The 19663-nt window shown below is 49.4% G+C and overlaps 1 protein-coding gene across 1 annotated transcript in view; it reads right to left on the bottom strand.

Moving 5' to 3' along the window:
• Positions 1–19663, bottom strand: part of nrxn3a (neurexin 3a) — a 2272338-nt gene that overhangs the window by 221758 nt on the left and 2030917 nt on the right. Inside the window, exon 14 of the mRNA XM_070879627.1 lies at positions 9954–10125. Coding sequence (XP_070735728.1) covers positions 9954–10125 — 172 coding nt within the window. The remainder of the gene's footprint in view (positions 1–9953; positions 10126–19663) is intronic.

Genomic DNA, 19663 nt, shown 5'->3' with positions numbered 1-19663 from the left:
TAAGGGGTAAGCCATTTAGGACCGAGATGAGGAGAAACTTCTTCACTCAGAGAGTTGTGAACCTGTGGAATTCTCTACCACAGAAAGTTGTTGAGGCCAGTTCGTTAGATATATTAAAAAGGGAGTTAGATGTGGCCTTTACGGCTAAAGGGATCAAGGGGTATGGAGAGAAAGCAGGAATGGGGTACTGAAGTTGCATGATCAGCCATGATCTTATTGAATGGTGGTGCAGGCTCAAAGGACCAAATAGCCTACTCCTTCACCTATTTTCTATGTTTCTATATTTCTATGAGGGAATTGTCCTATGAGGAGTGATTGAGTAGACTTGGCCTATATTCTCTAGAGTTTAGCAGAATGAGAGGTGATCTCATTCTTAAAAGACTGGACTGGGTAGATGCTGGGAGAATGGTTCCCCTAGCTGGAGTGTCTAGAACCAGGGGTCACAGTCTCAGAATAATTGGTTGGCCATTTAGGACTGACGTGTCTTCACTCAGAGAGTTATGAATCTTTAGAATTCTCTACCTGAGAGATCTGTGGATGCTCAGTCATTGATTATTTAAGCCTGAGATTGATAGCCATTTGGACTATAGGGGGAATTTGACAGGCAAATGGAGTTGAGGTAGAAGATCAGCCATGATTTTATTGAATGGCAGAGCAGGCTTGAAGGGACGAATGGCCTACTCCTGCTCCTATTTCTTATGTTCTTATTCCCACCAATGTAATCCCTATATAGCCCCAATGTTGCAGGTCGCAAAATTACAGTTGCTGTACTACTCCCATCACCACAGGCCCAATATACTTCCACAAAAACAAGATCGCCTGATCACATTCCTCATTATATTCCCACAGGTGGCCATTTTAAAGATTCCTGTTATATTCCCACGATCCCACCCCTTCTTATATGCCCACTATCCCACTCTTATATTCTCACTATCCCATCTGTTATATTCCCACTAACGCACTCCATTATATTCCCACAATTTCACTCCCTCTTATATTCCCACTAACACACTCCATTATATTCCCACTCCTAGTTGATAATTATAGTGGAAAGGTGGATGAAGGAAAAGGTGATGAATGGATAGAGGAACAGGGTGGGTAAATGTGATTAGAACGATATGTTTGGGTGGAGTGTAAAGACCGACATGGACTGGTTGGGCCGAATGGCCTGTGTGCATGTTGTAACTGCAATGTATTTCGATGTCGGCAGTGGAGCTTAATGCAGCCACAGTCAATCCTGCTCTCAGCCAACATGCACACACACCCCTTTCCAGCAGGGCTCACGATCATGGTCTGGAGGAGTAATCCTGATTGATTCTGGTCCCCCTCCATCTTACCCTCAGTTACTGTCCTGGCTCAGGTCAGGACGGAGATTGGGAATATAATTTGGCCTTTCCGAGTATGTCAGTGTTATACATTACACAGAGTTTACAGCACAGAAACAGGTCATTCGGCCGAACAGGTCTGTGCCGGTGTTTATGCTCCACACGAGCCTCCTCCCACCCCTCTTCACCTCAGCCCATCAACATATCCTTCTATTCCTTTCTCACTCATGTGTTTATCTAACTTCCCCTTAAAGCCATGTTATTTGCCTCAACATCTCCCTGTGGTAGCGAGTTGCACGTTCTAACCACTCTCTGAGTGAAGCGGTTGTTGGGCAGTACATTTACATAGCGACGTTCTGTAAGGATTGCGAAAAATGGCTGTAAGCAGAAGGAAGGAGTTGGTTGCCACGGTACAAAGATGGTTCCCTTCAGGCACCTTAGCACGTCTTAATTAAGAAAGCAAGCACTGATTGCGGGGGCGTTCATGGATGAAACATCACCAGGAAAGTTCCCCGATAGCCAAACAATTGTCAGTGCCTGTACTGTGATTGGACTTTCTCAGAACATTCTAACATAATGATGGCCGGTTCTCCTGCAGGTTCAGATCAATATACTTTCACTATTCCACATGCAAACTTCATCTATATTCAGTCCTGGCAGAACAAAGCTAAGTTCAGGATCAGTGACAATGTTAATTGGAAACAGGCATGCCAAGCTATTGCCTTTGATAACATTGGATGCTTTAAATCCCCCCAGTATACACTGTGGATTGGTTTGTGCAAAGCATGTACCTTAAAGATGAATTCATCCTCCTGACGATCAATATGCATGAAATAAAATGAACAGAATTGTTTTTTGTTTTCTCCCTCCCACTCCCTTCAGTTCGCTGCCCTCTTCTCCAGAAGACATTGAGGCAGAAATTGCCCCTTTTTATAGCCTCATTAGCACCTCCGGGAGGCGCTAACGGAGCGCAATGGCGTTGTCACCCGGGGGAGGGTGATGGTGTCCCAGGGAAATTTTGGGGGGGGGGGGGGGAGGTTGGTGGGGCTGGACCGGGAACGTGCGCCCCGCGATTAGCGCCCCAAGCCAGCGCACAACCGGCGATGATGTCATCGGCGTGCGCGCCGACCAATCACTGACCCACGCCGACCTCTTTGCGCCCCGCGGGGGGAAGTTGCCCCGTGAGCCGCGAGGCTGGCCGACATCCTCCGCCGGGGCGCCCCATAAAGGGTAGAGATCCTTAGCGCCCCGGGCCTCCAACGCAGCCCGACAATGGCGGTGGCCCTCACATCGACCGGGCCGCCATCATGCAGCCTGGCACGCCGTCTTGGGTGACGGGCCGCTGGCCCGGTCGATCGCGTCCCTGGTGGGCTAGTGGCTGGCCACTAAAGACCCCGCAGAGTGCGGAGCGGCCCTCCCCTGTAAATGAAGGGGAGCTGTGTTGTAGCACGTCAGCGACGCGGAACATCCGCGTGGCGCTGCCCTCAGCTTCCTTTGAGGGGTGCACGGCCCAATTCCACGTCGGGGCTGGGACTTCCGGGCCGGCTGATAAAAGTCACGCCCCCCCCCACCCCCCCGGATGGTTACCGCCCTCAATCGGGGCGAGGGGCAATTCCGCTCCCTATTAACTCCGGGCTGAGATAGTGTTGCACAGGAAGCAGTCATCCACTGCCACCTCACCCAAGGGGTTGTTCTTCCTGTGTGGGCCTGTCCCATTTTACCTTTCTGCTGAATCTGCTCACCCAATGTTCATGCACACTCTCTTTCCAGCCATGGTCGGGCACATTAGGAGCAGGAGGAGGCCAGTCAGCCCCTCAAGCCTGTTGCGCCATTCAACGAGATCACGGCTGATCTGCGACATAACTCCCCATACCTGCCTTTGGCCCCATATCCCTTAATACCCTTGGTATTAAAGTCTAATCAACTCAGATTTAAAATTATTATTTGAGCTAGCATCCACTGCTTTTTGTAGGAGAGAGTTCCACACTTCTACCACCCATTGTGAGAAGAGGTGTTTCCACTGGTAGGGGAGACTAGAACTAGAGGCCATAATCTTAGAGTAAGGGGCCACCCATTTAAAACTGAGATGAGGAGGAATTTCTTCTCTCAGAGGTTTGTGGAATTCGCTGCCCCAGAGAGCTGTGGAAGCCGGGACATTGAATAAATTTAAGACAGATAGACAGTTTCTTAAACGATAGTGGGAGTAAAGGGTTATGGGGAGCGGGCAGGGAAGTGGAGCTGAGTCCATGATCAGATCAGCCATGATCGTATTAAATTGCGGAACAGGCTCGAGGGGCCGTATGGCCTACTCCTGCTCCTATTTCTTACGTTCTTATGTTCTAACTTCGCTGCTGAATGCCCTGGCTCTGATTTTAAGGTTATGGCCCACCGCCCAGCTCCCGCAGTGGAAAAAGTTTCTCTCAATCAACCCCGTCAATTCCTTCCAAAATAATTCCAAAGTCCTCAATCAAATCGCCCCTTAACCTTCTCTATTCCAGGGAATACCAACCTAGTTTATATAATCTCTCCTCACAATCTAACCTTTGGAGCCCTGCTAACATTGTGGTGAATCTCCGCACACCTCTGGGAGGGGCAAACCTAACCCATATTTGCCCTCGTGGGGAGCTGAGATTAATTCTAGTGCCATCCACTGCCTCCACAATGGAGATTGGATAACTCGACACAAACCGGGAGTGGGGAGGCGGGGGGCGGGTATGTCAGTCATCTGGTACCCTCACAGTCATCGACCCTCAGTCCTGTGCTCAGTGGATAGCACTTTCGTCCCCGAGTCAGGAGGCTGTGGGTTCGAGTCCCATTCCAGAGACTTGAGCACATCAATCTCGGCTGACACTCACAGTGCAGTGCTGAGGGAGTGCTGCACTGATGGAGGTGCCGTCTTTCGGATGAAACGTTAAACCGAGTCACCCTGTCTGCTTTCTCAGGTGGACGTAAAGGATCCCATGGTACTATTTCGAAGAAGAGCAGAGGAGTTCTGACCGGTGTCCTGGCCAATATTTGTCCCTCAATCAACATCACTAAAAGCAGATGATCTGGTCATTATCACATTGCTGTTTGTGGGAGCTTGCTGTGCGCAATTTGACTGCCGCGTTTCGTACATTACAACAGTGACTACACTTCAAAAAGTACATAATTGGCTGTAAAGCGCTTTGAGACATCCGGTGGTCGTGAAAGGCGCTATATAAATGCAAGTCTTTCTAGTGTTTGCAGCTGAGCAGCGCGAGTCCGGGGAGTCAAGGAGGCCTATAAAAGGCCCAACGTCATCGGGAGGCGAGAGATCGAGCAGCGCGAGTCCGGGGAGTTGAGGCCTATAAAAGGCCCAACGTTGTCAGGAGGCGGGAGTTAGGAGCAGCGCGAGTCCAGGGAGTCAAGGAGGCCGATATGAGGAGAGACTGGATCGACTGGGCCTGCATTCACTGGAGTTTAGAAGGATGAGAGGGGATCTCATAGAAACACATAAAATTCTGACGAGACTGGACATGTTAGATGCAGGATGAATGTTCCCGATGTTGGGGAAGTCCAGACCAGAGGACACAGTCTAAGGATAAGGGGTAAGCCATTTAGGACTGAGATGAGGAGAAATTTCTTCACTCAGAGAGTTGTTAACATGTGGCATTCCCTACCGCAGATAGCTGTTGATGCCAGTTCGTTGGATATATTCAAGAGGGAGTTAGATATGGCCCTTACGACTAAAGGGATCAAGGGGTATGGAGAGAAAGCAGGAAAGGGATACTGAGATGAATGATCAGCTATGATCTTATTGAATGGCGGTGCAGGCTCGAAGGGCCGAATGGCCTACTCCTGCACCTATTTTCTATGTTTCTATGTCTTTGTTTCTATGTCTTTGTTTCTATATGACACAGTGACAGGAATTGCGCCCTGATACACATTTATAAATAATCTCCATGAGAAATGAGGGGCTTCTCCCTTCCACCCACCCACCCCCATCCTGAAACATAATGGGGAAAGAAACGGGTTTGGCAGGCAATGTCCCTTTAAGAAGCCATTTGCCATCCAGTAGCTGGCACTGACGAACATTCCATGCCACGGATGCAATCAGCAGCTTCCAGTTTCCCTGCGGGAGGCTTCCAGCAGCAGCAGGTGCTGAGGGTAGTTGATTGTAGGAGACTCGGTTCTACTGAAAGGAGCTGAATGCTTTCATTGTCGTTTCTTTTTTTGTTATCACATAAATTATCCTCAGCAGTTTCCTTTCAGCTTTCAGAAGAACAGAAAGACTCGAACTTGAAAGGAAGAAAGGACTTGCAGGTTGTCCCAAAGTGCTTTACAGCCCATGAAGTATGTCTCGAATTGTAGTCGCTGTTGTAATGTGGGAAAGCGCAGCAGACAATCTTGCGCACAGCAAGCTCCCACAGACAGCAATGTGATAAATGACCAGATCCTCTGTTTTTAGCCATTTGGATTGAGGGATAATTATAGGCCCCAGCACTCTCTCGGGGAGAACTCCCTTCCTCTTCTTTGAAATAGTGGACACAGGATCTTTTACATCCACCTGGGAGGCCTGGGTTTAACATCTCCTCCGAAAGACGGCACCTCCACCAGTGCAGCACTCTCTCAGCACTGCTCTGGCGTGTCAAACTGGATTTTTGTGCTCAAGTCTCTGGAGTGGGATTTGAACCCACAACCTTCTGACTCAGAGGCGAGATGCCAGCCACTGAGCCACAGCTGACAATATTGTGCTCTCACCTCCCCAATTGTTGGGTGCATACTTCCCTCATGTGGGATTGAACGACACAGATCAGAAGCTTGGCTTAGTCTGAGGCTAAGAGTGGATCTTGTGTGAACATAAGGACATAAGAATTGGAGGCAGGAGTAGGCCATACGGCCCTTTGAGCCTACTCCGCCATTCATAGAAAACATAGACATAGAAAATAGGTGCAGGAGTAGGCCATTCAGCCCCTCAAGCCTGCACCGCCATTCAATGAGTTCATGGCTGAACATGCAACTTCAGTACCCCATTCCTGCTTTCTCGCCATACCCCTTGATCCCCCGAGTAGTAAGGACTACATCTAACTCCTTTTTGAATATATTTAGTGAATTGGCCTCAACAACTTTCTGTGGTAGAGAATTCCACAGGTTCACCACTCTCTGGGTGAAGAAGTTTCTCCTCATCTCGGTCCTAAATGGCTTACCCCTTATCCTTAGACTGTGACCCCTGGTTCTGGACTTCCCCAACATTGGGAACATTCTTCCTGCATCTAACCTGTCTAAACCCGTCAGAATTTTAAACATTTCTATGAGATCCCCTCTCATTCTTCTGAATTCCAGTGAATACAAGCCCAGTTGATCCAGTCTTTCTTGATATGTCAGTCCCGCCATCCCGGGAATCAGTCTGGTGAACCTTCGCTGCACTCCCTCAAAAGCAAGAATGTCCTTCCTCAAGTTAGGAGACCAAAACTGTACACAATACTCACCAAGGCCTTGTACAACTGTAGTAACACCTCCCTGCCCCTGTATTCAAATCCCCTCGCTATGAAGACCAACATGCCATTTGCTTTCTTAACCGCCTGCTGTACCTGCATGCCACCCTTCAATGAGATCATGGCTGATCTTCTACCTCAACTCCACTTTCCTGCACTATCCCCATATCCCTTGATTCCCTTAATATCCAAAAAATCTATTGATCTCGGTCTTGAATATACTCAACAACTGAGCCTGCACAGATTTCTCTAGGGTAGAGAATTCCAAGGATTCACCACCCTCTGAGTGAAGAAGTTTCTCTTCATCTCAGTCCTAAACGGCTGACTCCTTATCCTGAGACTGTAACCCCTGGTTCTCGGCTCCCTGCCAGGGAAACATCCTCCCTGCATCTACCCTGTCAAGCCCTATAAGAATCTTGTATGTTTCAATGAGGTCACCTCTCATTCTTCTAAACTCTGGAGAATATAGGTCTAGTCTACTCAATCTCTCCTCATAGGACAATCCCCACCATCCCAGGAATCAGTCTGGTGAACCTTCGTTGTACTCCCTCGATGGCAAGTATATCCTTCCTTAGGAAAGGAGAGCAAAACTGTATGTGGGCAGTCCTTTGCAAGGTCAAACTCAACCAAGAAAGTAGTGAGATTTTTTTAACAGTGGTCGTACCCCATCCTAAGAAACAGGAACAGGAGTAGGCCACATGGCCCCTCGAGCCTGCTCCAATGGAGAGAGTGGCATTTACAGTGCTGGAACCCATGTGTCATTTTGACGGTCAGCTCTCCCATCTTTCGTGAGAACACACAATGAGCGATTGAGGCTGTTTAGCTCCCCACGATTTTTCTACCAAGTTATTACATTTAAAACTACTGGTTTGCATGCGCAGTGCGAAATGTGCCAACCTGTGCCGACATTAACGCCCTCTTAAAGGAATATTCCCCTTGATTGTGTGAAAAGAAAGGTTGGGCAAACCTTGCTGTAACTACAATCTCATTAGCTATAAAAGTTAAGGGGGTCGTTGGCAGGTAAATGAGAGGTGCCGAATTTTCATCTTTCTGGGGGGGGGCGGGGGCTATACTAAAATTGGGCCGAGCCTGATACGTTGAAAGTCTCCTCTATCTGTAAGGGCCCTTGGTGATAAGTTAAGTCAGCCTCAATGCCGTTCTTAGCGAGCGTGAGCCAACAGTGCAAAAACACCCCAACTTGCACTAAATTGGCTGATGTGGGCAATGGAGGAAGGTCAGACTGGTGCCCTTTTTATGGTCGATGCAAAGGCACACTGCAGTGGAGATAGGCTCATTCTACATTCAACTGCACTGCACTAGACCTTGGTGCTGTAACCTGGTGCCCAGATGGAAAGTACTCCATTTCTCAGCAATAAAATCACTCCCCTTGATGGAAAAAAAAAATAAGGCGCCTCTTTGAAAATCATCACCAACTTGGTATTTTTTTTTTTTTTAAACGAATTTGAATTTTTCCTCATCACTTTAGATTGCCCCCATCTCCACCTGCCTTATGCCGTGCATCATTTCCCAAACCAAACTGTTACCGAGCCCCCTCCATTGGCTTCGGAGGGATATGGGTACGGAGAACTGTATGGCGCTACCCTTCCCGACGTGGAAGGAAAATCTGCCACCTCTGCCCAGTGTCAGAGAATCATAGACATTTACAGCACAGAAGGAGGCCATTTCAGCCCATCGTGTCTGCGCTGGCCGACCAAGAGCTGTCCGACCTCATCCCACTTTCCAGCTCTTGGTCCGTAGCCCTGTAGGTTACGGCACTTCAAGTGCACATTCAAGTACTTTTTAAATGTGGTGAGGGTTTCTGCCTCTACCACCCTTTCAGGCAGTGAGTTCCAGACCCCCACTACCCTCTCGGTGAAAACATTTCCCCTCAAATCCCCTCTAAATTGTCTACCAATTACTTTAAATCTATGCCCCCATGGTGGTTGAATCCTCTGCCAAGGGAAATAAACCCTTCCTATCCACTCTATCTAGGCCCCTCATAATTTTATACACCTCAAACAGGTCTCCCCTCAGCCTCCTCTGTTCCAAAGAAAACAACCCCAGCTTATCCAATCTTTCCTCATAGCTAAAATTCTCCAGTCCAGGCAACATCCTCGTAAATCTGCTCTGTACCCTCTCAAGTGCAATCGCATCTTTCCTGTAATGTGGTGACCAGAACTGCACGCAGTACTCCAGCTGTGGCCTAACCAGTATTTTATACAGTTCGAGTATAACCTCCCTACTCTTGTATTCTATGTCTTGGCTAATAAAGGCAAGCATTCCATATGCCTTCTTAACCACCTCATTTACTTGGCTGCGACCTTCAGGGATCTGTGGACATGCACTCCCAGGTCCCTGCAGGTAGCAGGACAGGTTGTCATTTATTTAATTGATGTTTGGGGGAGCTTGCTTTGTGCAATTGGTTTGAGGACTTTATTTTTTACACTTGTTGATTCTCTCCAGTGCAATCACAGCTTTCCTGCCAATCCAGATGGCAAGCCGACAGTAAAAGCTCGCTGCGTGCTGAATCTCGGAATAATGGCTGGTATATATACCATGTCTGCAACAGTACCACCAGCTGAGCCAGTTGCTAAGGTACAGACGGGCAGATTCGGACCCTAATGTGGATGGTCTTCAGGAAATACCACAATTAATTCCTATCCTTTTACAAGACAAAGTAGGCAGTTCAGATTTTATTTCATTTAATTATTCACAACTGCCCCTCTTGCTGTTAGCAGTTGCTCATCATGCCTCAGACCGCAAGGCCCTTAAACACTGGCACAGTGGGCCCTATACATGCATGTTATTACGTAAATAGTATTTACTATACCTTACATAGTATTCACAGCACAGAAACAGGCCATTGGGCCCAACAGGTCCGTGCCGGTGTTTATGCTCCACACAGGCCTCCTCCCACCCTACTTCATCTAACTCCAACAGCATGTCCTTCTATCCCGTTCTCCCTCGACTTTATCTGGCTGCCCCTTAAATGCAGCGATGCTAATCGCCTCAACCACTCCTTGTGGTGGCGAGCTTCACCTGACAACCACTACAAACTTCGACATGTGACTTGGCATGCCTGTTACACTGTTTAACAAGACCGTTGCGAAGTTTCCAACCTGTGGAGCTTTACTGCGAGCAGTGTAAGGATAGGCGAGGCAGGAACACTCACCTGAAGGGTAGAATTCATTTACGGCCCAGTTGTCCACCTGAAGGGTTGCATTTCCCCCATTCCTGGTGAAACGTACCAAATGATAATTCCCATCATTCACCACATTGCTGGACTCCTTGATGACAATGTCGTCCGTCCCCACGTTGAAAACGACACTGATCTTGCCTTGTTCCTGCAAAGCACAAGAAGAAGAATATTCCAATCAGTTTGGCTTTTCACCATTTTACCTTTCTGTGCGGAACTGACGGGTACACTGCTGCACGGCTTTAGGGTCCCAATTCATGAAGGGACCAAACCATTCAGCCTTTCCCCCCCTCCCCCAACAGCAGACACACATTAGGGCGGGGGAGGGCAAAGCAGAAGTGAGAGTCCTGCCGACTGGACAGGCATCTGCTGCCGACCAACCTTGCGAGCCAACACAGAAACATAGAAACAAAGAAAGTAGGTGCAGGAGTAGGCTATTCGGCCCTTCGAGCCTGCACCACCATTCAATAAGATCATGGCTGATCATTCACCTCAGTACCCCTTTCCTGCTTTCTCTCCATACCCCTTGATCCCGTTAACCGTAAGGGCCATACCTAACTCTTTCTTGAATATATCTAACGAAGAGCCAAGCTGCATTGCCCTCTCAAGCCACAGCGGACTTCACAGCAGGCTCTTCAAGCTCAAAGGCTTTACAAGAGCTTCACCTCCTCCCCACACCACGGGGGAGAAATTGGGGTCATTTGCGCCTCGACCCGTTGAATTCCGCTGGAGCTTAGCGGCGGCGGTAACCGGTAGTGCCGCGTTCCGCTGCGACGCCGCCGACGTCAGCACTGTGCGCAGAGACCCGCTTTCGCCCCGGAGCGAAATATTCGGGAGCGTCCCCTGAAGCTGCGCCGGGTGATACGCGAGGCGGTTTCAGGGGGGTGCGTCCCGGGGCTGTAGGCCGATTGTTGTCGAACGCGGGATCCGTGCCGCGATCTGGCAACCCGGCGCTCCGCTGGAGTGCCATGGGGCTGATGCCACGGCACCCCGCTCCCCGGTGGTCCAGGTCGGGACCCGCAGAGTCAGCAGCTTGGCCCTTCCCTTTAATGAAGGGGGGGGGGGGGGGGGGGAGGGAACTCTCTCCACGGGGCAGCGTTACACGTCCCAGCGTGTAGCACTGCGCCCACCCCCTCCATCCGCTTGCACCCCCTCCCGCGCCCCAGAGCTAGTGGAGCACGTTATTTTGCGCTCCACTTGCTCTCGGGGGGGGGGTAACCCTAATATCGCGAGCGGGACTTCCGCGTCTGGCGCAGCAGGAACTCCCGTCTCGCGGCCATTACTGCCCCCAAATGGGGCGCTACGCAATACCCCCCCCCCCCCGCACCCCGTTGACTACAGTAGCAGGGTGTCAACAGAATTGGATCGGATTACAAAATGTCTTCCAGTCTTTTTATCAATCCAATTCCATCTAATGAATGTCACGGGGCCGAAACTCAGGGTCTCGGTAAAACCCGTTACTGCCCGTTTGCGGCGGAATCTCGTGGCCGCTGATTTGCGGTCAACTGGCCGACCCGAACAAAATTCAGCTCGGCGATTTCTCGGCCTGTCCCCACTTCCGCCTCACTGCCACCGACCGCCGCAAGCGTGTCATAAAAGCACGCACCGCCGCTATCCGTCACCTCCATTTTATTACGACTGAAATGCAGCTAAAATAATCCATGAGCTGTTGGACAGTGACCCCCAACAGCTCTTCCTGTCGGTGCACCTTGTCTCCCTCCTCTCTCTCGGCCCTGGAGTCGCGGCGGACATTAAAGGGGAGGGCCAAATGCCGCGGCCGTCATATTATTTTTTTTTTTGCCAGACGACTTCCATGTCGGCCGGACTATTGTGCCCCCCCCGGGTTTCGGCCGGGCCGCCAACGGGCAGCCTGGCACACCCTCTTGGGTGCCGGCCCTCTGGCCTGGCCGAAACCCTCCCTGGTGGCCCAATGGGCCAGAGCTGAAGAATCTCCGATTCTCTCCCCTTTAACGGAGGGGCGAGACGTGGCGACACACACACACACACGCGCGCTGTGACATCCTCACCGTTCAGCCGCTGAGTGACAGCGGCAGAGATTCGATCCAGTCCCAACTTCCGCCCCTCACCAGGAATTACCGGCACACTTCCACTCCCTTTATGACCGACTTTCAGTCCAATGTAAAAATATCTTCAAAGACCTGAAATTCGGTCGCTCCCGGCGGTAAAACCAGGTAAGAAATCAGAGGAGTTCCAGCTTTCTGCCGCTCCTGAATTTCGGCCCCCATATCTCTTGCCTTCAACAATGTCCCTTGACAGCAGGGTAAGCTAAATTGAGCCTAATTATACACAGTGAGTGTTTTCTAATATTCTGAAGTGCTAATCAAACTGAACCTGTTACAGATTCCTTTTCATGTAAGTTGCACAAAAAACCCAACTTATATTTATATAGAACCTTTAACATCATAAAACATCCCAAGGCGCTTCACAGGAGCAATTATAAACCCCCAAATATTACACCGTGCCAGATAGGAGATACTCGAGCAGGTGACCAAAAGTTTGGTCAAAGAGGTAGGTCTTAAAGGAGGAAAGAGAAATGGAGAGGCGAAGAGATTTAGGGAGGGAGTTCCAGAGCTTGGGGCCGAGGTAGCTGAAGGCATGGCCGCCAATGGTGGAGGTGGGGATTATCGAGTTGGAGGAGATTACAGAAACTTTACCTCTTAGTTTGTCTTACTTTCACTGTTATGATCAAAACGCTCACGCTATAAATCATCCCCCACGGTCAGAAGAAATAAAAATGTCACTCGATTATTTAAAAACACTCTCAGACGTCCTAATTATAAACTTGATCCCATTTCAGACTGATATGTGGGTCAACAATAGGGGCGGGCGTTTACCAGCGATGTCCCTCCCTCGGGAGCACTCTACTGGCAGTGACACTGAGGTGTGGGAAGAGCTGAATGAAAATCACAATGCGGCAGTGGAAATCAGGCAATTTGGTGCATGCCCAAGTCAGGGTCAGTCGGAGAATGAGTATGAGGGTATGTGTGTGGACCCCAAACTTCCAGCAGGGAGGGCCAGAGAATCAGTGCTGCAATGTCGGAGGCCCCCACTGTAATAAGAACATAAGAAATAGGAGCAGGAGTGGGCCATATGGCCCCTCGAGCCTGCTCCACCATTCAATAAGATCATGGCTGATCTGATCATGGACTCAGCTCCACTTCCCCGCCCGCTCCCCATAACCCCTTATCGTTTAAGAAACTGTCTATTTCTGTCTCAAATTTATTCAATGTCCCAGCATCCACAGCTCTCTGAAGCAGCGAATTCCACAGATTTACAACCCTCTGAGAGAAGAAATTTCTCCTCATCTCTGTTTTAAATGGCCGATCCCTTATTCTAAGATCGTGCCCTCTGGTGGAAACATCCTCTCTGCTTCCACCTTGTCAAGCCCCCTCATAATCTTATATGTTTCGATACGATTACCTCTCATTCTTCTAAATTCCAATGAGTAGAGGCCCAACCTACTCAACCTTTCCTCATAAGTCAACCATCTCATCTCCGGAATCAATCTAGTGAACCTTCTCTGAACTGCCTCCAAAGCAAGTATATCCTTTCGTAAATATGGAAACTAAAACTACATGCAGTATTCCAGGTGTGTGCACCTGTGAGGATGCTCAAAGGTTTGTAGAGCTGTTGATTCCACAGCTAGGTTCGCGCCAGGGTGTCCCTGGAGATGGAGCATGCGGTATCCACCGGTACGCTCGCGGCCTTTCACGAGAGGTGAGCACCAGGGGGACTGGAGTGCATCATCACACCCGGCATCCAAATTTTAACTTGATTTAAGTTTTCTTTACAGTTTTATTTGGAAATTTGTGGGTTCGAGTGCCCTTAACAAAAGGGGGCACTTGATTTAAAGTTATGCTCAAAATAGTTGTAGAGCTGTTGAGTGGGAGTGGCTTAATCAGTCACGTGATGTTCACAAGACTCAATAAAACCCCAGCCAGTTGGGTTCGGGGGATCCATGATGAGGCAGGTGGTTGTGAGCCTGGTGGATGAACTGGTAATGTGCAGTGTGATTGATCAACCTTTGTTAATGAACCAACTAGTTCTTAATAGCAATGTGTTGCTATGAATTCTTAAGCCAAGAAGCTATGAAGCAAATACATTACACTCATCTCTAAACTGCACGCTGTGGGACATGCAGAGGGTTGAATTTACCTTACGAATAGAGGACCCGAATCAAATCTAAATCAGATCCAGTGCTGGCTCAGTTAATCAGTGCCTTGACCAATGCAGAACTCTGCTTGCTCGACTCTGAGCAGGGAAGGTTAAGAGGAGATTGGATAAAGGTGCTCAAAATCATGATTAAATAAGGAGAGACTGTTTCCAGTGACAGAAGGGTCGGTAACCAGAAGACATAGATTTATGGTGATTGTCAAAGGAACCAGAGGTGACATGAGGAAACATTATTTTACGCAGCGAGTGGTTATGATCTGGAATGCTCTGCCTGAAAGGACGGTGGATGCCGATTCAATAACAACATTTAAAAGAGAATTGGATAAATACTTGAAGTGGAAAATTTGCAGGGCTATGGAGAAAGAGCAGGGGGAGTGGGACTAATGGGATAGCTCTTTCAAAGAGCCGGCACAGGCACGATGGGCCGAATGGCGTCCTTCTGTGCTGTGTCATTCTATGATTCGCCATGACTCAAAACGTGAAGGGGCTGAGGCCCTATGGGCCAGGGTTCCTGCTCCTGGCCACCTCTCTCCTGTTGTAAATGTATCCGTATGGATGTGAGGGAACGGATAGGACTGAACCTGACTCGAACCACCTGAATCATTGGCAAATGTGTTACCTAGACTCACACATGGCAGGAGACATAACCCAACACGAGTCACACCTCCAGGATAGGGTGGCCAACTCTTGTTTGGGTTTCATCACATGACTTCCATCCCACGTGCCATTGGTCCATCCTCTGGGGGCATTGCCTTGCCACGGCCAATTGGAAAGCGAACAGACTGCGGGGGAGGGTGGGTGGGGAATCGCATGTAACGCTTGTTTTACACCCTGCCCAATATCACTCCCCGTTGAGTTCAATGAAGTGTAAAAACGGATGGGTGACAATACCTGCCTTCCGCCCAATGTCGTCAGTTTTCTGATGGGCGGGTCAGGTTAAAATTGTCCCCGTGTTCCCCAATTGGATTCATCTGGACTGTTAGTGAAACATCTCCAATATGTTCATGTAATAAATGAAAGGGCTGGATTTTCAGGTCCTGCGCGCTCGGGGTATCGCCCCCGGAGCGGTGTGAATGGCGGCGGTGAGGTCTCCTGCGCCCTGTCGCGATCCTCCGGTCGTGAGCAGCACCGCCGGGAAAAGCTGCGCCGGGTTCTGGTCACAACACCGGCGCGAGTTTTGTCTTTTGCCCGAGCCGTCCGCCCGGAATCGCGCCCACAATGACCATTTGACAAATCAGTGCAGTCCAGCAAAGCCGGCAGTGGTGAGGAAGGTCAAGTGGTGTAAAGGTGAGTGCGAGTGTTTTTTGTATTTTAATTTTTGTGCGATTTGTGTTGTGGTGGCATGGGCAATGTTTTCGGAATGTTTTGCCGGGGTTTGTTTTAGTTATTTTACCCCCCTCCACCCCCGGCCTCTCTCAGAGCGCACATGGCCCGGGCATTTTAGTTCACGAGTTTTCCATCCTAACGCCACGAGAGATGTACAAGGCCTCCCTTCCTGCTGCGCCCCCTGACTCAGGGCTTAGATGCCCAAACTTACATATTGAGGCGCAAACTATTCCCGGCCGCTAACTTTCCCACCCCGTCTCCGTTTTCGCCTAAAATCCAGCCCATTCGTTTTTTTAATGAAAATGAATTTTTTTTTTAATGCCTCTGTGATTTTTCTCCCTGGGGCGGGGGTTTGCTCGAGGAGATTAATTGTCAATTCCTGGACAATCCTGGAGGGTTGGCAACAGGAGGGAAAATTGGATTAAATAGCCCCCCCCCCTCCCCCAAAGGCGGCAAAGCCCAATCAGCTCGGTTGCCAAGGGTCACGGCTCCGACACGAGTGGGCGCCTCATGCAGCATCACTTCAGGCGGAGGTGGCAGCCGAGAATGTTTAAGCGAACGGCTTAAGTGCAAACCCCTCGGCATGCTGACGTCACTGCTATCACCATCGGTAAATCCATAGCACAGAAAATAAGTGGAGAGAGGTACTTAGGCATCTATTGATTTTATAAATATGAAGACCATATGGTGCAAAAAGCTAATTCAGGAAAATAAATTGTCTACTTCAGTACTTCAATGGGCAGAGCAAACAAAATCAATCGAGTGCAGACCATTCCCAGACTTGGTAATATTCTTTTTATCAAATAATTAGTGTCTATACAGTGACAAATCAGTTATTAGCGGCGGATAACAAAGTTTGAAGTGGTGTTGTTGGGTTTATGCTTAGTTTGGAGGTGATATATTGGACCCAAGGCAGTCTGTGTCCATCATTGCATGCTGGAAGATCTTCAAACACTTGACGTCCCCTCCTAAGGGATCTGGTGACAACTAGAAAAGAGATATACCGCAGAGAAATTTGGCCCCATTTCAGGGGAAGGTGAGCAGTGAGAGGCTGCCGTGTCTCACAGTCTCGCAGTCGCATAGAATCACACAAAATGTACATCACAGAAATAGGCCATTCGGCCCAATTGGTCCATGCTGGTGTTTATACTCCACACGGGCCTCCTCACAGCCCTCATTATCTCACCCTATCAGCAAGATCTTCTGGAGAAAGACTTGCATTTATACAGCACCTTCCATAAACTTAGCACTTTACAGCCAATGAAGTACTCTTGTAATGTAGTCATGATTGTCAGCCATGATCTCATTGAGTGGCGGAACAGGCTCCAGGGGCTGAATGGCCGACTCCTGTTCCTACGTTCCCACGCCATGCAGGAAATGCGGCAGCCAATTTGCTCACAGCAAGGTCCCATAAATGACAATGTGATAATGGCCAGATAATCTATTTTAGTGGTGTTGATTGAGCGATAAATATTGTCCAGGACACCAGGGTGTTTGTCCCTGCTCTGGTTTGAATAGGGCTGTGGGATCTTTTACCACCACTTGAGAGTGCCGACGGGACCTCAGTTTAATGCCTCATCTGAAAGACGGCACCTCCGACAGTGCAGTGCTCCCTCAGCACTACACTGGGAGTGCCAGCCTAGATTATGTGCTTTAGTCCCTAGCGGAGGATTTGAACTCACAACCTTCTGTTTGCTGCCAACCAAGCAACTGGTAGCACCTTTTCATACTGACATCTATTTCTTTCTCCCTCATGTACTTATCTAATTTCCCCTTAAATGCCATTGTTCATTCAGGTAAAGAATTCCACAATTTACGACCCTCTTAGATGTCACCTCATGTACTAAAGACTACAATTTTGTTCTCGTATTGGCAAAAGAACCAGAGAGGAGATGAGGAGAATTTTTTTTACACAGCAAATTGTTACGCTCTGGAATGCACTGCCTGAAACACATTGCTATTAAGAACTAGTTGGTTTATTAACTAAGGTTTATCAATCACACTGCACATTACCTGTTCATCCACCAGGCTCACAACCCATCGTGGATGACCTAGACCCAACTGACTGGGATTTTATTGAGTCTTGTGAACATCACATGACTGGCTAAGCTACTCACAATGCAACAGCTCTACAACTATTTTGGTAAAACTTTAAAATCAAGTGCCTCCTTTTGTAAGGCCATCAAAATCCACAAATTAACAATTAAACATTAAAGGGAACCTTGTCAAATCAAATTAAATTAAATTTTGTTCCCTCCGGTGCCCACCTTTTGTGGAAGGTCCCGAGCGTACCGGTGGACACTGCGTGCTCCATCTCCAGGGATACCCTGGTGCAAACATAGCCGCGGAAGAGAGGCAGGCAGTCGGGCTGAATGACCCCGTCGACCGCCCGCTGCCTGGACCGGTTAATGGACCCCTTGGCCATGCCCAGGAGCAGTCCTACGAAAAGGCCCTCCGACCTGCCCGCTCCCCTCCACAACGGGTGCCCAAAGATCAGGAGTGTGGGACTGAAATGCAGCCAAAAATTGAGGAGCAGCCCCTTTAAATAATGAAAAAGGGGCTGTAACCTCGCACACTCCACATAAACATGAAACACGGACTCCTCCAGACCGCAGAAATTGCAGGCGGCCTGGGAGTCCGTGAACCGACTTAAAAATGTATTGCACGGGACTGCCCCGTGCACCACCCTCCAGGCCCAAGACCCCAGTAAATAAAAGAAGGACTCCCGCGTTAGAGGGCACTGCATTGGGAACCCCCGCCTCCTCCAGATGGCAAGATGGTGCGTCATGGCGTGCCCGGACGGCAGACGAGGGTGGCAAAATGGCGGGTGTGTAAAAGCAGCCCGCAACAGCTCAACAAATCTGTGAGCATACTCACAGGTGCATACATTACTGACCTCTTCCTCCGAACCTATTGCTTCGATGTTAAGAACGCATTTCCAGACTGTCGGGAATAGCAGGACTGAATGAGTTAAAAAGACAAACCACTATTTTTCGGTGCTTTGCCTGTTTCGAACAGTGCAGCCAGTCTGTTGCCAATTCTTAATTCATCCTCTTTGGCAATCTGTATGTTACACTCCGAAGCCAATCAGCCCAAGCTTGTGCTGTTAGTAGAAAGGGACTCAGCGCGCAGGCTCTGACCCCCTCCCAAGGGTAACCTCTTACTTTCCCCCCCTTATCTTTGTTCTCTCAGCTGCTACATTATTTGCCCGCTGCAATTTCTTCGCCAGCTTGGCCTGCATCTGAGACAGCGGTGCATAAATTACAATCAGTTTACAAAGCCTCATGTGGCCTGATTCACTGTGTTCGGGAAAGAATGGCTCTTATCATCGCCGGGGGTGGATCACGTAGCTCTGCAAAGGACGGCCAACACTGTGAGCGTTGGCAAGAGATTCATCATCGTCATAGGCAGTCCCGCCACTCTTAAAATGAGTCCTTAGGTGGCTGAAAAGTCCAATACGAGAACCACAGTCCCTGTCACAGGTGGGACAGATAGTCGTTGAGAGAAAGAGTGGGTGGGACTGGTTTGCCGCACGCTCCTTCCGCTGCCTGCGCTCGGCGATGAGACTCGAGGTGCTCAGCGCCCTTCCAGATGCACTTCCTCCACTTAGGATGCACCGGCCCCCAGTCATCAAGATCCACTGTGCGGCCCTGGACAACGTAGACCATTTCCCATACCTCGGGAGCCTCTTATCAACAAGAGCAGACATTGACGGCGCGATTCAACACCGCCTCCAGTGCGCCAGTGCAGCCTTCGGCCACCTGAGGAAAAGAGTGTTTGAAGACCAGGCCCTCAAAACTGCCACCAAGCTCATGGTCTACAGGGCTGTAGTAATACCCGCCCTCCTGTATTGGTCAGAGACGCGGACCATGTAGAGTAGGCACCTCAAGTTGCTGGAGAAATACCACCAACGATGTCTCCGCAAGATCCTGCAAATCCCCTGGGAGGACAGACGCACCAACGTTAGCGTCCTCGACCAGGCCAACAACCCCAGCATTGAGGCAAGAGATTCTCAGTCAGCAGAAAGGTGCAAAAGCATTACCCAGCCAGATAAAATACATTACCTCACTTGTCAGAGAACTACAGGCTCGAGGTAAGGTGACTCTGTCTCTGGAACAGTGTTGGAATGGACCTTCGGTCTGCCTGAGGGTACAGGCTGCCTCTTC

This window comes from Pristiophorus japonicus, chromosome 4 (assembly GCF_044704955.1).
Source record: "Pristiophorus japonicus isolate sPriJap1 chromosome 4, sPriJap1.hap1, whole genome shotgun sequence".
Lineage (NCBI taxonomy): Eukaryota > Metazoa > Chordata > Chondrichthyes > Pristiophoridae > Pristiophorus > Pristiophorus japonicus.
Note: the sequence above shows the minus strand (reverse complement) of the source record. Positions and strands in the feature narration are given on the sequence as shown.